Source organism: Mus musculus, chromosome 1 (assembly GCF_000001635.26).
Source record: "Mus musculus strain C57BL/6J chromosome 1, GRCm38.p6 C57BL/6J".
NCBI classification, from domain to species: domain Eukaryota; kingdom Metazoa; phylum Chordata; class Mammalia; order Rodentia; family Muridae; genus Mus; species Mus musculus.
This window is the reverse complement of record NC_000067.6, coordinates 160,192,529-160,215,651: the sequence shown is the minus strand read 5'-3', so window position 1 is coordinate 160,215,651 and position 23,123 is coordinate 160,192,529. Positions and strand designations below refer to the sequence as shown.

At 41.7% G+C, this 23,123-nt stretch overlaps 2 protein-coding genes across 3 annotated transcripts; one reads left to right on the top strand and one right to left on the bottom strand.

The window, feature by feature from the left end:
- Nucleotides 1-2,759: 2,759 nt before the first annotated feature.
- Cacybp (calcyclin binding protein) lies at nucleotides 2,760-13,285 on the top strand. Its single transcript, NM_009786.2, has 6 exons — nucleotides 2,760-3,005; nucleotides 7,057-7,273; nucleotides 8,943-9,039; nucleotides 9,457-9,556; nucleotides 10,587-10,684; nucleotides 11,929-13,285. The coding sequence occupies exons 1-6, from the start codon at nucleotides 2,985-2,987 to the stop codon at nucleotides 12,083-12,085; spliced, it is 690 nt and encodes a 229-aa protein (NP_033916.1). The 5' UTR covers nucleotides 2,760-2,984; the 3' UTR covers nucleotides 12,086-13,285.
- A 1,180-nt stretch (nucleotides 13,286-14,465) lies between these two features.
- Mrps14 (mitochondrial ribosomal protein S14) lies at nucleotides 14,466-20,437 on the bottom strand. 2 transcript variants are annotated; one of them, NM_025474.4, is made up of 3 exons: nucleotides 20,341-20,437; nucleotides 18,548-18,706; nucleotides 14,466-16,224 (listed from the first exon to the last, which is right to left on the bottom strand). In NM_025474.4, the coding sequence occupies exons 1-3, from the start codon at nucleotides 20,383-20,385 to the stop codon at nucleotides 16,042-16,044; spliced, it is 387 nt and encodes a 128-aa protein (NP_079750.1). In that variant the 5' UTR covers nucleotides 20,386-20,437; the 3' UTR covers nucleotides 14,466-16,041. The 2 variants fall into 2 exon arrangements, with proteins under 2 accessions (NP_079750.1, NP_001334050.1); NM_001347121.1 differs by lacking the exon at nucleotides 20,341-20,437 and adding an exon at nucleotides 20,107-20,320.
- Nucleotides 20,438-23,123: the final 2,686 nt, after the last annotated feature.

The window sequence follows — 23,123 nt, the reverse complement described above, 5'->3', positions numbered from 1 at the left end:
TCTGAGCTACCACGACATGGTTTTTGCCTCCCTTACTACAAACACGCAGTGCTACACTAGGATCCTAAATACCCAAGTGTAGGCCCAGCTGGACTAAAGACTTTCAATTGGCTATAAACTGCATCAGAGTAGTCATCTCTGATGGGATCTCCACAATAGTAACACTTGTCACCTTGAAAAGCTCCCTCGTAGGCCTTAGGTATAAACTACCAAACCACACAAATGTTATACTTACAGCTCATACCACTGTAACCTATACCCAAATCAAATAATAATACTGTTAGGTTTCTAAGAAATCTAGGTCTCAGTGTCTGTGAGTCCTCCCAGCACTCCTCACCCAACCCTCTACCCTAAACCTCTCCCTTTCCTGGAGTCTGGGCTTCTGTTTCCCTTCTTCCAGTTTGATCCCTGAAGGGACTCTAGCCAGCATGAGCATGGCACACGTGGCTCTGGCAGGCCTTGCTCTTTTCCCCTATACCCTCTGCCCACTGAAAACCTTTAGATCACATTTTTAAAGTCAGCCACCAAGGTCTGTTCCATTTTTGAACATTTCCTGAGGCTATCAAGGTCCAGCTATCAAAGTATTTAAATCCAGCAACAAAAAGCCCCCCTTTCCCACCCTAATAAACATGACCAATTAAAATGAAACACCTCATCCTAACAGGGCATTTGACTTTTATAAACTGCCTAAGGGCCAGTTGATACCTTTCTAACAGTCCCAGGAGATGGTGCCAAGTCAAAGGTGCTAAAAGCAGGATGTCTCCAGAAACCCAATACCCACTTAAAAGCCAGTGTTCCTCCCTTAACAAATCTGTTCTTTTTTTTTTTTTATTGTAATTGTGCTTCTTTGGGGATGCTCCTTTGTTCTCTCCCAACCTGGACTCCTCTCTTAATCAGAGACAGTCCTTTGTCCCTCTAGGACAAATAGCCCTTCACTCTCTACCTTGCTCCTTTCTGCTTCTCCTAGGCCTCTATCTGTTGCTTGTCCCACTAGAGGAAATAAATCTTTGTGTTGAGAATTTGGACTTGGGGTGTCTTGTGCCAAAACCAGTCCCTATATAACTCAACCATTTTTGCTACTTAGGTCTCTTGTTTGAGTCAGCCTCTCTTGGTCTGAGAAGGTTAGGCTGACTCCATGACAGGCTTTAAATTGACCGTTTGACTGGGTAAGGCCAGTCCGCAGAAGCTGCCTCACCACCTGGCCTGAGGCAAGGACAATGGGTCGGCACCAGTTTCCAGACTTCTTCAGCAACAGTTTTTAGTCTCCATGCCCGAGTAATGGAATGTCGATAGAAATGGGGTTAGAGGTCATCCCCTAGGGAATAAATGGAATCTCCTAACATGCATTAAATCAGGCCTTCAAGCTCACTTGGTTGACTCTTTATTTCTGGTAATGGGAGACTCCAGCACCGCTGGACTTCTGCAGAATAAAACACTCTGTGCGTTTACATACTGTTTGAGCCTAGGGTATGATTCTTAGACCATTCATGGACTCTTACAGGTTCAAGGCCCCTCTTGCTCTTATGTTGTATTTAGTCTAACAGTCATGTTCGACCTGGACCCTTCCCTCTGCCTGTCTTCCTTATAGCTACAAAAAAAAATTAAAAATAATAAAAAAAATCTTCTCCATACTTTAGAAGTAGCCATGTCCTCCTCCTTTTTATTTCACCTTTTCATAAACTTCAAAGGGTGGCACCTTTCTGTCATTGTCCACTCCAGAAAAGGATTGTTTTTATTTTTATCACTATAGGCCATGGGACTGGTGGTTTGAGACTTTTATTTAAGTTGCAACTATACACGACATACATCCCTGTCTAACTTGTCATTTTGTGCAAGTTTGTGTGAGAAGTTCGTACAGGTTGCATGCCTTAATGTTACATTAATATAAAGTGTAGTGTAGCAGCATTTTCCTTGACTTGCTGATGCTAGTAACTCCCCTAAGCATCTGTAAGCTGACAGCAGATTGCTCTACCTCCCAATGGGTACTGTTTGTTTTCTGTCTCGGTTTACTGGGTGTTATGGACGTCTCTATGCTGTCATAATTAAGATAATTTGAAAAACGGTTTTACGCTGGGGGTTTACTAATCCGGGCTGCTGCAACCCAAAGTCCTAAGAATTCCTCCACATTTTACGTGGAAATTCACTCAATCCAAACCCTGCTGAAAATACAAAATAAACCGCTAGTAAAGAGCGAAGGCAGTGGAAAACTTCGTATCAAGAGCTCATATAGGCAAGGGAGAATGGAGCGTTCGGCCACTTGAAACCGTGCCGCTTTCCACCACGGCGCCCAGAGCCAGTCAGGAAGCCCGTGCAACCTTCCTACAGTCCCACGAGATGGCGCCACGTCAACGGTGCTAGACGCAGGACGCCTCCAGAAACCCAAGGCCCACTTAAAGCCATTGTTCTACTTAGGAGCCTTCCTCCCTTAACAAATCCGTCCTTTTTTGATGGTAGTTGTGCTTCTTTGGGGGCGCTCCTTTGTTCTTTCCCGATACCTCAGAGCTGCCGAAGACAAGATGGCGGCCTGGCAACTCCGCATCGCACCAGCGGAAGCAGCCCTTCTCGAGACACTTCCTATCGGGTCCCCAAACCTTTGAAGGTTAGTTCCGGGGCTAGGTCTGGCCGCGGTTGCGAGCTGCGACTGCGCAGCCCGGTTCTGCCGGCGCGGAACGACGTCTCAATCGCTGGGGCGGAAGGAAGTGGCTGGACGCCTCCTGAGCATTCGATCGCTCGCGAGAATTGAGCGTTGCTAGGCAACCAGCCTGGGGGCGGGACTAGACTCGGAGGGGCGGGGCCTTGGGAGGCTCCGGTGGAGCCTTGCGAAGGTTCCAGAGCCGTCTCGTGCGGAGGGCGGGCCGCCGTGTCGCGCCGGGTCTGTGGAGCTCGCTGCCGGCGCTGCGACGCTCGTGGGTGGCGTGTTCGGCTTTTCCTGTCTGCTTCGGTGCACCGCTGCAGCTCCGGCCTCGGGTCTGACGCGCGACGGCATGGCTTCCGTTTTGGAAGAGGTAGGGGTCGGCCTGGACCCACCGGCTCGCGCCGCCGGGCGGCGGCTGCTTTCCCGGGGCTGATGTCCTCGGCTCTGCCCCCGTCGCGGGCCCGCGGCCTCTACGCCGCCGCCTGCCTGGGCCTGAGTGTCCCGGCCGCGGCTGGAAGGTCGGGGGTGTGTCTGGATCCCAATTTTTGGCGCGGTTCGTGGTAGGCTCGCGGGTGGCGGTCCCCTCTCTCCATTGCCTGAGGTCTTCTCGGCTCCCGGTTCCTGGCCAGGGATCAGAAACCTTCCTGCAAAGCTCTGAGCTCCGGGCCGGGGGCCATGGGAAGGAATTCCCATGCCCGCATGACTAGTCATGGTCACCGCTTTCATTTTATAGGTGGTTATACATACATTCTCTGTATTATTTCTAAACGCCCTGGACAGTGCTTATGGTTTCAGTTTTTATTTAGCAGTGCCAGTGGCGGACCTGCAGGCCTTACACACGCTAGGCAAGCTCTCTACCGTTCCGGTATACCCCCAGTCTTTATGTATAAAAGCAATTTTTAAAAAGTTACTGGGAATTGAGCAGTAGGTACGACTAGGAAATTGCCTGGCGTGTGTTTTTAGATTTGTAAAAAATGAATGTGAATGACTTGACTTTTTGGATCCTCGAGGTCTCCATAGCAAGAGTAATTGAATTGCCGGGTTTTGGCCAATACAGGTTTTATGTGATTGACATATTGTTTTCACAGAAACATTGGCTGTTAAGATTTGCTTTTCGGAAACTTCTCCCTCACTTAGAAATCATGGGCTTTAAACACATAAAAATTAGGAAGTTAAAGTATTCATCTGGGTATCTTGCGACAAGATAGGCAGGCACCACGTGCTCACTGGGAGAGTGGAGAGGGTGGCTTAACAGTTGTGCAGCATTAATTGTCTCCAAAAGAGAAGGGACTTTAGACTTGGAGCTATGCATATAGGGGCATGTTTTTCTTCTGAGATTAAAATTCACCTTATTCAATCATATTAAGATGTGAAATTCAACTTTTTCTGTCGTACAACCATCAGTGTTACCTAGTTGCAGACTATTTTCGTTTCCTTAAATAGAAATCCATTGTAGGTGCTCCATCTACTTAGGCTGGAGCCTTAGGATTTTCTAGTTCAGTCGTGGTATCAGTATGGCATTCCTTTGGGTGGTTGAATACTGTCCCATTGTACAGATGGAATTCCTACTCTTCTGTTTCTCCATCTTGCCGATTGTGATTTCTTGTAAACAAGTTTTGTTTTGTGGGCATGTTTTTAGTCCGTGTAATTGCCAAATAATAGGGAAAGTCTTAGGAAGCTACCGTTTCCACAAGAATTGCACAAAAGGTGCCATTTCTCCACACATTCACTAACATTTGTTATTTTATTGGGTGGTTTTTGTTCATATGCTAACATCCACATGAGGGTGTAGTACCACCTCATGCATTGGCTATGCATCTTCATAGCTGTGTGCATCTATTTGTGTGTGTACCTGGTGTCCAATTCCATGTCTTTGTGGAGGAGAGTTGGGTTCTTCCATTTTGAGCAGTTGGGTGGGAGTAGGTCTCACTGAGTACCCCTCACTTGGTCTTTGAGATACACTTGCCTCCAGAGTGGCAGAACTAAAGGCATGTGCCACCAGGCCAGACCGAGCCCCTATTTAACAACTGGGAAACAGATTCAAAGGGAGATAAATGTTTATGTATAGAAAACAAATGCATGCCAAGAAGGCAAGAAAAAGTGGACAGGAAACTGTTCTATCTAATCCCAGTCAGAACCTACACTGTCAGTGGTTTCTGGGCTGTGAATACAAAAATCAAGCAATGGTTCTCCTGTAGGTCGCATCAGTTGGTATCTTACTAAAGAGTCCATTAGAGCGAAAACTGGGAGGGCCTGGGAATTCTGCCATGAGTCAGCTCAAAAAAAAGATTCCCATTCCAGTTTAAAGCAAAACCTTTTCCTTTCTCCGTTTGTTAAGTAAAGCTCTGTCCTAGGAATAAGTACTTGCTTTGCTTTTAATATTTTTTTTTATTATGCTGATATTTAGAATCTGTGGTAAAGTCCCACCAACCCACTTTCACCAACAGTGGTACTTGATAATCCATATGAATTTTGAAACCACTGAAAAACTTTGAATGAAATATCTTGATTCTAAATTCAAAAGATGAGTGACAGTTTTGCAGTTTTGGATCTTAGAGTCAAGTTTCCTTGGGATTGTAGACCGGAGTTTCACTGTTGTGCTTTTTATAAACTGTTAGGAAATCATAATATAATGGCCACAGAGTAATGAGCTATTTGAGCTATTTTTTTTTTTTTACTATCTAATATCTAGCATTTAAAATATTTTAAAATTATTTTTTATTTCTTGAAATTATAATAAATATAAATATAATAAATCATTTCCCTCTTCCTCCCTCCAATCCCTGCCATTTGCACTCTTTCAATTTCATAGTTTCTCTGTCTCATTTTTTTTTCATTGTTGCATACATAGTCTGTGTGATGTTACTAGTAGGTAAGCTCAGGGCTGACCGTTTGGTACTGGGCTCTTCTGGGGAAGACTTTCTCCTGCCCTCAGCCTCTCTTTGGAGCCTGTTCTTGTGTAGAGTAGTGACACCCTAGGCTTTCCTTGTCCACATTAGCATATCTATTGTCATCTTTGTTCAGTTCAAGTTTAGGCTTTCTCGCTGAGATGTTTTTGGGTGGGTGTAACCTCTGCTTGCTAGGAGTCAAAGTCTTACAACAAGCTCCTTGATCCTCTAGCTCTTAAAATTTACCATTTCCACAAGAATTGCACATACTAACATTTGTTACTTTCTTTTGCAATTATCTGAGCCTTGTATGCCTTAGGTGAGGGAGTTACACTGCAGATCTATATACACTGCGACTGGACTCCACACCTCTGCGTTTGTATTGTGGTTTTCTGTAATGGACTCCTATCAATTGTAAATGGAACATTTAAGGATTTTTAATATTAAACCTTTTATTTAGTATGAAGGTATAAAAGTAAGGTTGTTGTTTTTATGGTTAGGTTACCAAGGCAGAAAATTTTAAGCATTTACTCACCATTAGGTCAGAGGAAATATTTAAGCTGATTGATTTTTGTGTCTGCCTATACATACCACATGTATAAGTGCCTATGGAGGCCAGAAGAGATCCTCAGATCCAAGGGAGGTAGAATTACAAAGACTTGTGAGCTACTTGATGTGGGTGCTGGGAACTAAGCTGTCCTTCGGTATGGGCTTTTAAGCATTCAACAGTGTCTTCAGTGCCAGCCCATTGACTTTGTAGCATTGTCTCCAGTGCCGTTCCACATTACATGTCTGTCTCTAAAAGGCAGAGGACTACCTGATATATTGGCATGACAAGAAAACTGGATTTGCAAAGACTAGTTTCCAAGAGTGTGTTCATATGAGATGATTGGATATTGAGCTTTCCTTTCTGTGGTCTCAGATTCTACCAAAAGATCAACCCAACTACTAACCAAGACTTTTGCTTACAAGCAGACAATGTTTTACATTTATTTACCACGGCACATGTGGAGATGAGGTGGTCTTGCGAGTTTTGCTTCTCCTCTCACCTGGGTCCTGAAATTGAACTCAGGCCATCAACCTTGGTGGCAGCAGCTTTACCCACTGAGCCATCCTGATGGCTCTCTTTATCTTATCTTATTTTTATTTTTTGTCCTAACAATTGAAATTCTGAGTTAAGAAAATTGATGAGAACTGAAAGTATAGCCTTCGTTCGGTAACGTTTCTGTAGTGCCTCCAGTCAGATGTATTCTCATCTCTTTTACTGTAATGGTTACATTTTTCTAGTATTTGAAGTAGACTTGGTGTTAACTTTTAAATCTCCCAAGATTCCTTTTCAATATTCCAAAACAAAGGCAGGTAACAGCCTACCAAATGGCAAAATACAGACTTAATTACTATGGATTAAGATTGCTTTCTTTTAACAAAAAGGAAGCGAGAGTTACTTACAGTTCAGTGAAAAGAATAACAGTTTGCAACTCTTAAAAATTTAAAATGAACTTGATTTTTAGTAATTTACCTCTACTTTAACAGTTGCAGAAAGACCTAGAAGAGGTCAAAGTATTGCTGGAAAAGTCCACTAGGAAAAGACTACGTGATACTCTTACAAGTGAAAAGTCCAAGATTGAGACGGAACTCAAGAACAAGATGCAACAGAAGTCGCAGAAGAAACCAGAACTTGATAATGAAAAGCCAGCTGCTGTGGTTGCTCCTCTTACAACAGGATACACCGTGAAAATCAGTAATTATGGTATGACCCATTCCATTATATCTAGTGTTCTGACAAGCAGAAATGACTACTCCATAATATATTCATGTTACATACACTTTTTTGTGTGAAGTTTGTGGGGTTCTTTTTTTTTTAATGTTGACATTTGGTGTGGGTTAGATGCTATTATATAGTGTAACAGTATATACCAAAATAGCCTCACTGTATTGAGGCCAAATTAACAGATCTCTGGTGAAGAATTAAGATCTTTTATCTAGCTATTTGGGCTTTGATTTTTTTTGTGTGAGACAGTTAACCTGTAGTCCATTCTGGCCTTCAACTCTGAGACGCTCCTGCCTTGTGTGCTCCAGACAGTTTGACTTTGAGGCTAGGTATCTTCGTGTATTGTCCAGACTGTTTTCAGAAGTCAACTTGGGCTCAAGAGATCCCAAGTAGCTGGGAGCCTAGTTGTGTACCACCAAGCTGTGCTTAGGAATTGGAATCTTAAATTTATATTGTACTTGGTCCTGTAAGAGCTGAGGTTGTTTGGCGGGCAGGGGAGGCACTACTTAGAGAAATGGAAATGACTATTGAATTCCAATGTTACTGTATTCAGCTTTTCACAGAGACAGGGTATGACTAAGTAGCCCCGGCTGGCCTTAAGCTCACTGTGATAATGACTTTGAACTCCTGGTTCTTCTGCTTCCACGTCCCAAGTGTATGAATGTGTGCTACCATAGCAGGGTCTGTCATGTTTTAGATGAAGGACAAAACTACTTAACAAAACAGGTAAATGAGGTAATCTTCATGTATTTGCTGGGCATGGTGGGACATACCTGTAATCTTAGCTGGCTAGGAGGGTTGCAGGTTTGAGGCCAGCTTTGGCAGGTTAGGCCCTTTCTCAAAATTGAAGAGGAAGATTAGTGCTGGAGTGAAACTCGTGGCACAGGGCCTTGCCTGGTATTCACAAGGCTAAGGGTTCAGACCCTATTAGGGAAGATCATTATTTTGAAGAAAGAAAAGTTACATTTAATAATTGTTTTTATTCTAAAGATTAAAAAGATCATGGGCTGTGCACATAGAACTGATTCTGACTTTGCATGCTCCCACTTGCTGGACGCCTAGCTTCAACAATAGTACTGTTTTGAGGCCATAGCTTCTTCATCTTGACAATTTTTTTTTTAATGATTCCTTTTTATTTTTTTATGTGCATTGGTGTTTTGCATGTATGTATGTGTATACGAGAGAGGGTGTCAGATCCCCTGAAACTGGAGTTACACACAGTTGAAAGCCAGGTGCTAGGCATTGAACCAGGGTCCTCTAGAAGAACAGCGAATGGTCTTAATCTCTGAGCTATCACTCCAGCTCCCCATCTTAAGAATTTTTAACCTTTAATTCTTTTCCATGTCTCTTGTTACTGGATTTTCATTTTCTGGAATTTTATTTTTAAATTTTATGTGTATGGGCTGGTGTTTTGTTTGCATGTATGTTTGAGTACCACGTGTACGCCTCAGAGTCCAGAAGAGGATGTCTGCTGTCCCGGGACTAGAGTTACAGATGCTTATTATGTTGCTGGACCTGAACTCTTTCTTTGGGGGAACAGCCACTGCTGAACTTTGAGCTCCTATAACTAGGTTTTATGATAAGCCATGTCCTCTTGCTGTTCTATAGGCAGTTTCAGACATTCCTGTTCCACTTTTTGTTTTGCTAGGATGGGATCAGTCAGATAAGTTTGTGAAAATCTACATTACCTTGACTGGCGTCCATCAGGTGCCCACTGAGAACGTGCAGGTGCACTTCACAGAGAGGTGAGTTCTGGTCACGTGATCAGAGTCCAGTGATCAGTGCCTTATTCATGGGAGTCTTCTGTATGGCTACTGAGATTCTGTTTAAATTTACAGTTAACCTTAAAGAAGTGTGGCAACCAAATATACACACTAAACCAGCTGTTCTCAACCTTTGGGTCATGACCGCTCTAGTGGTCAGGTGATTCTTTCACAGGGGTCACTTATCATTCATAACAGTAGCAAATTACATTTATGACGTAGCAACAACATGCTGTTGTGGTCCGGTGGTCACTAGCATGCTGAGTCATGTTAAAGGGTGGAAGCACTTTAGGAAGGTTGAGAGCCACTGCCAGACTGAAACCCCTTACCTGTCTGAGGAGCACAGAGCGCCTGTCATCGTGGAGCCAGGAAGATAATGCATTCACTATTATGTTATAGGTCATTTGATCTTCTGGTAAAAAACCTCAATGGCAAGAATTACTCCATGATTGTGAACAATCTTTTGAAACCTATCTCTGTGGAAAGCAGTTCAAAAAAAGTAAGTTGTTTATTTCTTTGTTCAAAGTATTGTGAAAGCCTCATTAAATTGAATCTAGCTGATTTAGGCTGGAGATGAACTAAAAATTCTCTGCTGTGTCTGGTACCAGTAGAGTCTAGTGCCCTGCCTGATCTGTAAGTGCTGTGTTACTAGAGCAGGTGTTCTTAAGTACTTTTGGTGTCTACTTCTGCACTGCAGTGGCAGAGTAGATCATATAGCCCATGAAATGTAAAATTAATTTCATGTTTGGCCCCTTGAAGAAAGTTTGCCAATTCATTTGTAGGAAAAGTTATTCTAAGAAAGTTGTTTTAAAATTAAGGAAAGGCCATGGAGGAACCATACTGGCTTATTCTTTGGCTTGCTTAGCCTCCTTTCTTATGCAACCCAAGGCCAACTGCCAGAGAATTATGCTACCCCCAGTGGGCTGGGCCTCCCTGTCAATCATGCATCAAGAAAATGCCTCACTGACCTTCCTTCCCACAGGCAGTCTGATGAGTAGGTACTTTCTCAGTGGAGGTTCTCTTCCCAGGTACTCTAGCTTGTACCAGGTTGACAATAACAAAACCAACCAAAACACATGCAAGTGTGCTTTACCTACTAAACTAAGGTAGGTTCAGCCCAGGGGTCTTTTGAAATAGGGTCTCAGGTAGCCCAGGCAGTATTCCCTCACTCTAAGTAGCTAAAGATGACCTTGAACTCTTGATAATTCTACCTTTATCTCAAGTGCAGGAATTACAGGTGTGTGCCACGGTGCCTGTCTTATGTGATAGTAGGAGTCAACCCAGGCTTTATGACTCCTGAGCGAGCACTCTATCAACTGAGCCCTATCCTGAACACTATCTTTAGGTCTTGGTGGTTTTAGCATCAAAGGTATTCATTCAGGTTTTGCTTGGTTTATTCTGGCCAATCCATAAAAGGATTTCTAGCACCAAGAATGAGTATTAATATATTAGGCACTTGGGTAAATTACTATTTTCTAAATATTTGTGCTTATTTCTATGTTACAAATTGTATCTATCTTTTCTTCCAGGTCAAGACTGATACAGTAATTATTCTATGTAGAAAGAAAGCAGAAAACACAAGATGGGACTACTTAACACAGGTGGAAAAGGAATGCAAAGAGAAAGAGTGAGTTTAATGTTTTACTAATTTTAGCTTCAGTTATGGTTTTACTTTATGGATAACAGCTGTACAAGCAAATTGTTTATTTTCTGAGATCTTGAGCCAACCTCACCTCTTGGAGACAGCCCTCCGCCCTCCCTTCTTAGGTAGTTCTGGCTGTCCTAGAACTTGCCAAAGTGGCTTTGAACTCATGAGGATCCACCCGCCTCTGCCTCTTGAGTGCTGCTGGGATTATAGGCTGGCTACTGTGCTCAGCCTGTCAGAGCCTGTTAGGGTAGGGCAGGGGCCAGTTTAAGACAGTATCACTTGTTCTTTGGCATTGCTTTTATTTCTAGACACAGTATCTAGTCTGTAGATACTGTGGCCTGTTCTCAAATAGTTCTGCTCTAGGACTTCTACAAGATCTCACCTATCCAAATCACTGATTTGTTAGATGTTTCCTAAGTAGTTCGTTTTACTCTCATTGGTTTTATATACTTTTTTTTTTTTGAAAGTCCTCAAAACTTTTTATCTCCCAACGAATGAGGCATGTATTTACTACCACATCCAGGTTTGTTCTTATCCTTAATGGCTGTTTTAAGAATCTTACCAGATGACTTCCATTGTGGATCAGTGTTAAGTCTTCTCCTATAGTTGGGAGTATCCTGCACTGAGTGAGTCACTCATTTTTGTCATTCCTCTCTTGGTAGCCGCATACAATTTGTAGGCCAGAGTTCTGCACATTTGATGACTTGGGACTTGAGTTAAGCCTGAGCTTAAATAATAAGACCTATTTCAAGAAATAAATGTAAGGACGATTGGCTGCTTAGACATTCCTTGACTAGATCTGCTTACCACATTAATTAAAGACCTTAGCACTAGACCCAGATCCATGAATCTAAAGTTTACTAATTTAATTTTTTTCTAACTAAAATGTTCTCCTTTCATTATGTATCCATACCATAACTTGCAGGGGTTTGTAGAATTTTTAAATGTGAAGAAAAATACTTTTAAAAAAAATCAACAATCTGGAAAACTTAACTACTCAAATTGATCATTTTCTCTGGAAATCTCACTGCCATGTTAGTCCTTGCCATTTGGCAGACCCTCCTTTGTGTACCATGGTAGTTTTATCAGGATGTGCCTGGGCATGCTATTTGGGTTGTATACTCTAGCATCCCTTCTCTCTGCTCAACTTCCTACCACTTACAACCCAAGAATGTCTTTCCATGCCTCAGTTTTTCCATTGTAGCGTGTTTTCTTTTTCACAGAAAGCCTTCCTACGACACGGAGGCAGACCCTAGTGAGGGATTAATGAATGTTCTAAAGAAAATTTATGAAGACGGAGACGATGATATGAAGCGAACCATTAATAAAGCGTGGGTGGAATCCAGAGAGAAGCAAGCCAGAGAAGACACGGAATTTTGAGGCTTTTAAAAGTCCGTATGGGAACTGTGATGTGGAATGCTCGTGTTCCAGTAAGGGGATGTTGTTGAACTGCACATATTTGTTCATGTGGGTATGTAGTTTTGACAGATAAATATTTACACCGCCTTTTAAGTAAAGATAGCAGATTCTCCATTTCTTACTGGAGGATTTGATTTAAATAAATAAGCTTATTAAACTGTTTCCTTCATTAGCACCCCAGACATTTCGTTTCAGAAAAGGCTATATGGCACTCTTACTGAAAATGTAAAAAGGAAGTCTTGCATAATGAAAATGTTATGTCACAGACTTTTGTTCTGGCTGGGAGATAGAATACAGAAGTGTTTGTCTGTAGTTGACATTAGATCCCAGTAATGTAAACAATAAAGCAAAATTTTTGCATAAAATTCAAATTTGTGCAAAGTTACTACAGAGCTGTTCCATTATTACCATGTGTTACCATATACTGCTAATTGATTTAAGTATACTTATGAATATAAAATTAAACAAAATACAAAGGACAAAAATAGACAAACATCGTGTTGATAAGTACTATCATGGTTCAGATGGCTTAAAAATAACCATGACGCGAAAACTTGAAAACGCCCATTTATTCCTTTGTTCAATAAAGTTGGAGTTTTACTTAAAAGATGAGTTCTGCAATCTGTTTTGAGTGTATTCAAAGTTAAGCTTTGTCACTGTACTCGAGTAAGTTTCAGAAAGCCGTAAGGGCTTAGCAATGGCTTAGCTGTTAAATGATAGGCTCACCATCAAAAAGAAAGCAATTAGATGCCTAGAAAAAAAGCCAGTCGATCACAACAACTACCATTAAGGATTAGGTAAAAGTCAGAACTTACAATTAATGTATAGAAAGGGTAGCTGGAAGTGTATTGAGCTGTGAAGTAAGCAGACTGGTAAACACATGAACTTATTGCATGCAGGAGATTTGGCGTTTGTAGGGAGATGAAGCATTAATGATAGCAGTGTAATAAGACAGCCATATGCTCACACTTACAGCATCTAAGATCTCACTGTCAAAAATAAAGTTATGCAAGTACTTAAAGAGATGGAATTCCATTATGACCTAGGACTGGGGAAGAAGTCTTGATTTAAAAAGTAAAAGGAAAATACATGGCAAAAAAATACACATAAGCACAAACCAATGACCTACTAAGGTTTCCAGTAACTATAAATCATTCATAGAATTAAAAAAAAAAAAAGGAGTTGGGGGCAATGACATTTTCTTCAATGGTGTAGCCACTGGTAATTTCCCCAGCATTCCAGCAAAGTAACCCTAATAAAAGCATTGGGTCACGAAACCTAAAGGGAGGGAAATACAAAAGAAATAAATATGCTCACTCTTCTAGCAAGTCCTGAGAAGCCAGATCAACCCTACTGTACATTGGGAAAACTCCACTGGTTTTTATTTAAGAACATAGCTATTAAATTTTCATGCTTAGGTTAGGAAAAGTAGATGCATAGAACATAAAAACCTGGGAATGACATACACAGTTAAGAACAAACATTAACAGGACTAGACTGTGGTACATCATGGCAGAAATAGATAATTAGGACCTTAGAACCACTGGAATTTTAACAATTGAAAAAGCACTGAAATTGAAAAAAAGAAAAGCCAGATCGGAGGGCCTACTTGGTGGTTAATAAGGGCTTTGGCAGAGGATGCAAGCAATGAAAGTTCCAGGAGCTCTCAGTGTATTAAGCTCATTCATGAAGGTGAAGCTATGACCCCACTTAATACCATGAACTAACTGGGCATTCAATTTCAATATGCATTTTACAAAGACAACTAAGCAATAGTTGCTTTGTTTGCATATTGAATTTAGTACAAGTTATTTTCAGGGAACTTTAGAATATTTGTCTATTAGATGAATTCTAATTTTTTGCAACAATTAATGAATATATTGCAATTTTTATATATTGTGATAAAAGTAAAGTTGCTGACACTCAATTGCTTTTTTTTGTTTGTTTTTGTTGTTGTTTTCCGAGACAGGGTTTCTCTGTGTAGCCCTGGCTGTCCTGTAACTCACTTTGTAGACCAGGCTGGCCTCAAACTCAGAAATCCACCTGCCTCTGCCTCCCGAGTGCTGGGATTAAAGGTGTGTGCCACCACTGCCCGGCTCAATTGCTTTTTTTTTAAGATTTGTTTTATTAATATATGTAAGTACACTGTAGCTGTCTTCAGACACTCCAGAAGAGGGAGTCAGATCTTGTTTCGGATGGTTGTGAGTCACCATGTGGTTGCTGGGATTTGAACTCTGGACCTTCGGAAGAGCAAGTCGGGTGCTCTTACCCACTGAGCCATCTCACCAGCCCCTCAATTGCTTTTTTAGAAGTTGTTTTTTTTGTTTTTTGTTTTTTTTTTAAATCTTGAGTTAATCGCCATTGTGGTTGCTGGAGGCTGCCAGAGGTTTTTTGGACTTCCCAGGGAGTTGAATTACAGTTGGTTATGAGCTGTCCCTCATGGGTGCTAGGAACTGAACTCTGATCCTTTGGAAGAACAGTACTTGCTCTCTGCTGAGCCATCCCTCCAGCCCCCAAGATTTAAAATTTTTATGTAAGATACATAAATATAGAATTAATATAAAGGTACCACTATGTTTTACTTATAATAAAAACACATTTCTAGGGCTGAAGGGATGTATACCACTCTCAAAGGGAACCCCAGTTCTGTTCCCAACACCCATCCCATGTGGCTCACAAGACTAAGTCCAGCTCTAGTATCTGACACCTCTGGTCCCCCCAAGCACTCACCCCCTGCCCCACACATACATATACACATAATTAAAAATCTTGAAACAAAATGAAAATTCCTAGCAAGGCAATGACAACTTAATGGCTATGAGTTAACCTTAGTGTATCTTGTGGTCTCTAAACATTTCCTACTAAAAGAGCCCTAAAGACAGGTGTCTTAATCAGGAACTATACTGGCTGTTATAACAGTAATCAATCAAGAACATAGTGAATAACCTTACTTACAGGATAGAGATGTCAAGGGACTTCCACTGGTAATAGGACAATGATCATGGGTAAGAATGGGCAGAGTGGGCTAATGCACCAAATATATAAACATTTCAAAGTTCACAGGGATGAACAATGATTGGTTTCCATTTTTAGTAGTATAGCAACTTGTTTACTCTGAAAATTAATTACACATTTATGTCAAAGAAACATGTTTTAGTAATTGTTGATATGGAAAGTTTTTTAAAAAAATAATAACAAACACCCAAAGGATGCAGCAAAGATAGAATTAGAAAATCCTACAATCCTTAATGAAAACAGATCCCGTGCAACCATCAGCACTGAAATATCGAAGTCTCCAGGCAACAGGTAAGGTTTAAATGTGGTAGCTCACAGCTGTTTGTAATTGGAACCCAGGGCCTTCCTCTGGCCTCCAGCACCAGGCACCCACGTGGAACATAGGTTTGCATGCATGAAAACATCCATACGCAGTAATGAAAAAATTTAAAAGATGAAACAACTATTTAGCAGTTCTTTTATTCACTGTCACATAAAGTTGACCCTAAATATAATTTAGAATATCCTGTTTAACTCTGTCTATTGTTATCCAAAAAGTGATTGTAACTGCAGACCAGGGAAACTAGTCCAGGAATACAACATAGAAAAGCAACCTGTCAATTAGATCTGACATCTAGAAATATTTTGTGAAATCACTCCAAAAATATATATTATTTTGCTACTAAACATCAAACTTGAAGGAAAGACCATACTTTCACAGAAAATATGTTTATTCCACTCTTGTACTATGCTTTAAAGTTGAAAGACAATTCAATGACAAATAGCCACATTATTTAAAATGTAAAAGTAATTTAACTCAGGGTTAAGTAGACTAAACATACTAGACCCTTGTAAGACCTAGGGTTTGATCTTAAGTCTCCTGCCAGGATTGACTGCCCAGCTGGGCAGGTTCTGAAATGGTTTTACCATATCGCTCGCTGGACTCCAGAAAGTAGCCCGTGGTCAGCTAAGTGGCGGAAGACAATGCGACTAAGTCTCCAGCGACGCTTAACACCACGTGGGCGAGATGTCATAACACAGCGATTTCTGATTCTAACAGGACAGCTATCCCGTGGAAGGGCAGCAATTTCATCACCAGCCATTTCCTAGGGGAAAATTATAACAGATCATAACTCAGTGCCTAAAGGAAAGAAAAATGGGCTAGAATCTTAGCCAGACAACTGCAGATACGATAGAGACAACAGAAATGTTTGATGTTTTTTCAATGTGATTTTAAACATTAAAATAACCATAATCCACAAATCAAAATAACAAAGCTCAGTCTATTTTTATAAACAGCATATGCTGTGTAGCCATCACTGACTTATAACATCAGCACCCAAGGCTGATTGATGATGCCTCCCTTCTAAGGGCACTGGCTAACAGCTAATATGTTCACTAAAACCTTAAGTACACATTTATCCTGTTGCAAACTGTATGCCATATGCCCATATAATATTTTTTGTCTTTATTCATTTTGTTTCTTTATTCTACAATATGCTAGTTTGCCTACACTGTTCCAAGTGTCATTGATATCCTCTGTCTCCTTGATGCTAGTTTCACTGCGTATGTTGGAATTCCTTCATGTATTCTGTAGCTGGTAGAGATAGTGTTGGGCTCAGACCTGGGACCAGCAGCTGAGGTGACTAACATACCAAAGCAGATCTACCCTCCAGGCTCTACCACATCCTTCAATCCTCACCTGAACGTCCCAGCTCAGGGCCTGGACTCCCTCTTCCCTGGAGGCTCTTCACTATATAATTCTGACATTTTAGTTCTCGTTATCTCTCACTCTTGTTTCTATCTATCTTTCTCCTCCCACCTCCCCTTTCTGTCATAGACTTTAATATTGCTTGAATTTGGCTCATTTTGCCGGCAGAGATAACCTATCACTGAGTAGGTTCTCTTTTGAGTTATTGTGAATAGTGCTGCTCCATACATCCATGTTTAAGTCATTTAGAAAAAATATGTGATGCATTTATCGGCCCATGCAGAGACACATAATTTTTGAAGGACAAAAGCTTTAAGCATCTGAGCTGATGATGCTTAGGAAAGACCATGGCTTGAGACTAGTAAAAAGTTCATCACCAGGATCCTCAAAGCCTTATGATGAAGATTCTGACTACTGCAGAAATAAAGGAAGGTAGCCAGACAAGGGCCATGAATCTTGTCCAGGTAATGGCTATGAAACTGGGAAGTGGTTGAGGGGAGAAAGTATGGCAGATTAGGCTCAGGTTGTCAGTAAACACTTATCAGATGTGTTAGCACACCACTGATCCTTGATAGAATGTGGGAGACACACAGAAAAGTACATACTATTTAAAAGGACAAAAATTGCAATACTTAAAAAAACCACTAAATAAATGATTGCATGTGCAAATCTACTGATGTCTAAAAGCTTATGCATTTGTTGATATTAGAAATATGTGGGGAATTGCATAAAACACAATGAGGTCAATGAACAAATAATAAGTATTCTAGAAGAAATGTAGACTTAGCTATGCATGCCCTTCCTTGTCCTCAAAAACTGACATTAGAACAGGAAAATGACAGCAGAAAAGAAAGCACAAAAGAGCATTCTGGGAAAGCCTTCTGGAACTGGACATAAACTTAACTTGTAAGCCTCAGACAGCCCTGATAGTTAAATAACTTGTTATCTTCACGGCTACTGCTGGTACTAATACTAGAGGCATTTCTCCTGGTGTGTATGTGGGGTAATATTCTTCATAAATAATTTACTCATTTACCCTCTGGCTTGATTGACAACTAAAGTTTGTATATATTTAATGAAATACTGGTACATTATCTTTCTACTCTTAGCAAATTTCAAGTGAAGACTGCACCACCGACGACTACTCTAGATTTCAGCACAGTATTTCTTCACCTTCTAGCCCTGCTTACCTCACTCAACAGGGTTTCTGTATAGCTCTGGCTGTCCTGGTGGCTGCTATATCTTTTAAATTTTGCCTGTTTTTAAGCAAATGAGCAGAAAACTGAGTTCCCAGGACCTCTCTCTTGTGGCTTTTACCACAATGTGGTATTACGCTTCTTCTACTTAATAGGAGAAGACAGCCTCGGGCACTCAGCTCAAGACAATGTTGTTCATGGAAGCAGAGAGTAAAATGGTGGCTGCCAGGACTGTCTGTAGGGGTCAAGCCCAATTGGTCAAACAGGCACACGATTGGTACTAGTACTTGGTACTAGTACTTTCTAGGGATTATATAATGACAAGGCTGAAGAACCAGGAAAGACTGAGTAGTTGTCCTTTATCCTAAGCTGACCAAAGCCAGTTTTAAGGCTATATATGTAGACTTGAATATTTGATCTTATTCTCCAGAAATTACATTAAGAAGTTGCAATAAAACAGCATAAAACAGAATATGAGGATAGTTAATGCTTTTGTGCAAGAAAGGGACTCAACTGGCTAACCTGAAGGTCCTTTGGCAAAATGGTATTCTTTCTGAGCGAATTGATCCGAAGCCTCTCATCTGCATATTCATAAGCCATTTTCCGTCTCTTCAAATCACGCAACATTCTCCAGTCTACATAGTAACCTCGAACTTGACCTGACGCTGATGGAGGAACTGCCTAAAAAAGAGAGACAAGGATTATCCTACAAACTTTCAGTCACTCGTTAAATGACTTTGAGCAGTTAAATTCTATTTGGCATGTCTGAGTGCACATGTGTGCTTGTGTATGGACGGGCATGTGTGGAGGGTGGACAAGGACAACGCTTCTGTGAGTCAGTTACCCCCCTACAACATGGGGCCTTAGATTGAACTGCACAGGCTTGGTGGCAAGCATTTTACCCACTGAGCCATCTCATGGGGGGAAGACTTAATAGTTTTAGGAAGTAACTTATGGCATTTATTTGTGTGTGCATGTGCATACCTCATGCATACTACAACTCAGGTGGAAATCTGGGGACAATTTGCAGGTGTATTCATTCTTCTTTCTTAAGTCACTGTTACCTTCTCCCACACCCTCAGGTTCTGATGACTTCAGTACCCTTAGTTATAAAATTAGAAGCAATCTGGAGAGAATTTCCAAACTCCCACTACCATACCTGTGCCCCCTCGGCAGTATTTGTACTACACTCTACACCCCTCTCATTGGTTATATGACACCTCTGTCCATTACAGTGGCCATGAACCATGGATACAGCTAATACGCACTGGAACTGTAAGCAGTACAAGTGGGGACATAATTCTTGGTATTAACTCGCTTAAAAGTTTGGTTTTGGTCCAACTGCAAAAGTTAGCATCCCAACTGCGATATATATATATTTTAAGTGTCAGATACACAGACTTTGAAACCTGCTTCCAACAGAAGAATGCAAATGTCACATAAGTCATTCTAATTTTGACTTGTTAGGATAAGGATAGACCTGACTAAAAATATCTATCAAAATTAACCGCACCTCCTTTTTAAACTTCAATATAAATATTAGAAAATATTTAAATTATCCTTGTGGTTTGCATTACAATTCTACTGGACGAAACTGCTATTCATGACTTAACCACATTCCTAAAATCAAAATTCATACACAGACTATATCACCTCTTGCCTGCAAAAAAAAGGCAGATCTCCAGCGATTCTTCCCTATTCTTTATATCAGTGTTCCCCCACTCTAATATACAGATATGACGCAATGTCACAGTAAAGAAAAAACAACCCAGGTCCACCCAGGTCTCCCTCTAGTTGACACCCCTCCCCAACAAAACTATCCAAGACTTCTCCAACGTCCTTTGCTGCTCGTTCCAGTTTCTATCCGCATCATAACACTCCCACTCCTTAACTCTACAGCCAATTCTCGGCCCTTCCTTTAACTAATTCTGCTTTAGCGGAATGGCCTGCTCCCCATTCGAAATTGTCACCACCTGCTTCCAAGCCACCACTGGCTGACAGCTAGTTCCCTACAGTCTCTTTGCATAATCGGAGCCTCTGAGGTCTCAATCATCCGACTCTCCCCTCTCTTCTCCACTCACACTCGGCTCCTTATAACCCGGAGTCATTCTCGCAGCTTTCACATGACGGATCACACCTGAATACCAAGCCCTCGACTGCTGCTCTGGGCTCTCCTAACCTAGCCAGGACGGGAAAGCAGATAGGAGCCTTGGGATCGGTCCTCCGTGCGCATTACAGGTGACAGGGTTACGAGGGACCCACAGGACACGGAAATCAGGGAAGGGGTAGGCTGGCGAGAAAGGCAGGGGCCTGACCTGCCGGAAGGTCCGCAGCAGCGAGCCTAGCACGGACGCCGCCATGTTGTCTGCCCAGCCAGCCAACCACCGCCGCAGTACAACACCGGAAACAGGTTCTGTGGAGGCGGGGCTTATGCCCCAAAGGGCGGGTCCAGGGCAGGATTTAGCCTATAGAGAGGGAGAGGGTAGGTGCGGGATTTGAAATAACTCTCGCGTTATTTCATAGATAAGCAAATCATCCATGCGGACCGCCCACTTAGGCAGTAGGAGAATAGTGAGCCTGCGCGATCTCTCCTGGCCCTTGCTGTTCCTCTGTCCCAGCCCCGCCCAGCCTGCGCCTGTGTTCTGCGCGTTGGCGCCACCCGGCGGAAGCTTGGCAGCATTTGTCACTCATCCTGCAGAACTGGCACTGGTCACATTTCTGCTGTAAAGAAGATGGTAGTGGCCCTGATAGAGTTTCTGCTTGCACGCCAAGGGTTTAAATATGTATTATATTATATATATTATATTTATTTTATTATATTATATCATATCTGTATTAAGGTTGTATAGGTTTTACGTTTTTGTCTCTGTGGGTTGGACGGCGGTAGTGGTGTGTGTGCATGTGCCTGCTGTTTTCCCTTTAGTACAGGGCACTTTCCTGCCATCTTCCTAGCCTGTCTCCTAGATGTGTTGATGGGTGCAGTGAGGAACAGCCCATTGGGCTCTTTACACAGGAAGCTCCCAGGAAGAAGGAGAGTTTTTTTCTTTAAGCGTTACAAGTTAGTGAACATTTCTAATGGGCTAGGGAAACTCTGACTGAAACCATTTGGCAGGATAAGACAACCAGGAGTCCCTGCCATCATACTAAGATCTAAAAAGTCCTAGACCAGCAAGCAGCATCAAACCCTGGTTAAAACTCATTCCCACTCACCCCCACGCCACACACAACATAATTGGGCATCATCTACAGTCATCTCAAGATATGGGTACACGGCAAACTCTTTTATTATGTTTCTGTTGTTTTAAGATGCCTGTTTGTTTTCATCGGGAGTTAGATAGGAAGGGAAGTGGGAAGATCTTGGAGGAGATGAGGGAGGGGAAATATGCTGTATAAAAATATTTCTTTTCAATTAAAAACAGGAAAAGTTTCACTAATGTGTTACAATTTCAGAAAGCCAAACTTCTGGAAGGGGCTTGAAAGTCAGAAAGATATGTTTATAGGCTATAGAGTAAGAAATGAGTTTTAGGGCCGGGCGTGGTGGCACTCGCCTTTAATTCCAGCACTCGGGAGGCAGAGGCAGGTGGATTTCTGAGTTCGAGGACAGCCTGGTCTACAAAGTGAGTTTCAGGACAGCCAGGGCTATACAGAGAAACCCTGTCTCAAAAAAACAACAAAACAAAACAAAAAAGAAATGAGTTTTAGGGCTGGAGGGATGGCTCAGCAGTTAAGAGCACCGGCTGCTCTTCCAGAGGTCCTGAGTTCAAATCCCAACAATCACTCAGTGGCTCACAACCATCCGTAAGGAGATCTTACGCCCTCTTCTGGAGTGTCTGAAGACAGCAACAGTGTACTTACATATAATAAATAAATAAACAAATCTTTTAAAAAGCGAGTTTTATACAATTAAACTATTGCACAGACCCATGAGTTGAATTCCTAAAAGGTCCAGAAAAAAATCAGAAAGATTAAAATTCAATGTGACCGTTTACATTCTCCCTCTATTCTTGAGTGTACTGAGAGACTTTATTTGGAGTCTTCTCACCCTGAGCTTCCATGCACAAGCAGATAGTATATGTTGCTAAACAAGCCAAGAAGCCTTCAACGTAAAACTGGCCCCAAGTTTCTCTGCAACTGCATTGAAGGTTACTTAGAGATCAAAGCATTTCTTGAGACAGGTGCCTGTCAGTATTATCCTCCAGCAACCCTACCTAGAAACTTGGTCTGGAGCTGGCACTAGATAACCACTGCTGTAGTCTCACTGAATGGATAGCTTCCTAGACACCAGTGCATGCTGCAGCCTTGTGAAGAGAACTTGCTGAGCCACCCTCTGTCCTCCAACTGCTATCATTCCACATTTATCAGCTTTCTTTGGGTAAAACTTGGTTTCCCCTGGTAGGCTAGGTTTTCATCCTGCATTACAGTATGACAAGGAACATGGCCAAGAACCCATCTCCGTGTGTGTCATAAGAACAGGCAGGAAAACTATATCCGTCTAGAGTTGGATGTAGGACCAGCCCTAGGAGCCAGGTGATTGTTTGCCTTGTTGAAAATGGCAAATTAAAATAATGGTAGTGCATGCATGCAATCCCAGCATTTGGGAGGGTCAGGAATTCAAGGCTAGCCTTGGGTGCACAGCAAGTTTAAAGCCATCACAGGCTACAATGAGACCCTGTCACAAAATAACAAAAACATAAGCAGCAACAAGAGGCAGTGGCTAGTTGGTGGCAAATGGAAAAGTATCCCAGGACCTGGTGCGCTTAGATCTTGTAGGGTAAATATTCGTGACTTAAAAGCATTTGGTGTACTTTATCAGCTTATTATAAAGAATAAAAATGGACAAAAAGATGAAGACATGTATAAGACAAAATAGAAGAGACACAGAACTTGATGCCCTTCTACTCCCCAGGAAACACCACTCCTTCCCCCCAAACTCCAGGGAGCTCCTTTAAACATCATTAGTAACTATAAAAAGTAGAGTAAAATATACATAATGTTTTACTCCATTTGTACTCTATAATATGATATATAAGATTGGGTAATTCATAAAGAACAAAGATATGGGCTAGGGATGTAGCTCAGCTGGTAGAGAGCATGCCTA

Coding starts and splice junctions, on each gene's coding strand:
- Mrps14 (NM_025474.4), bottom strand. CDS start 20,385: ATGGCGGCGTCCGTGCTAGGCTCGCTGCTGCGGACCTTCCGGCAG. Junction 18,707..20,340: donor TGCTGCGGACCTTCCGGCAG/GTCAGGCCCCTG, acceptor TCTCTTTTTTAG/GCAGTTCCTCCATCAGCGTC. Junction 16,225..18,547: donor TTTTGCCAAAGGACCTTCAG/GTTAGCCAGTTG, acceptor ATTTTCCCCTAG/GAAATGGCTGGTGATGAAAT.
- Cacybp (NM_009786.2), top strand. CDS start 2,985: ATGGCTTCCGTTTTGGAAGAG. Junction 7,274..8,942: donor CGTGAAAATCAGTAATTATG/GTATGACCCATT, acceptor TTGTTTTGCTAG/GATGGGATCAGTCAGATAAG. Junction 9,557..10,586: donor TGGAAAGCAGTTCAAAAAAA/GTAAGTTGTTTA, acceptor CTTTTCTTCCAG/GTCAAGACTGATACAGTAAT.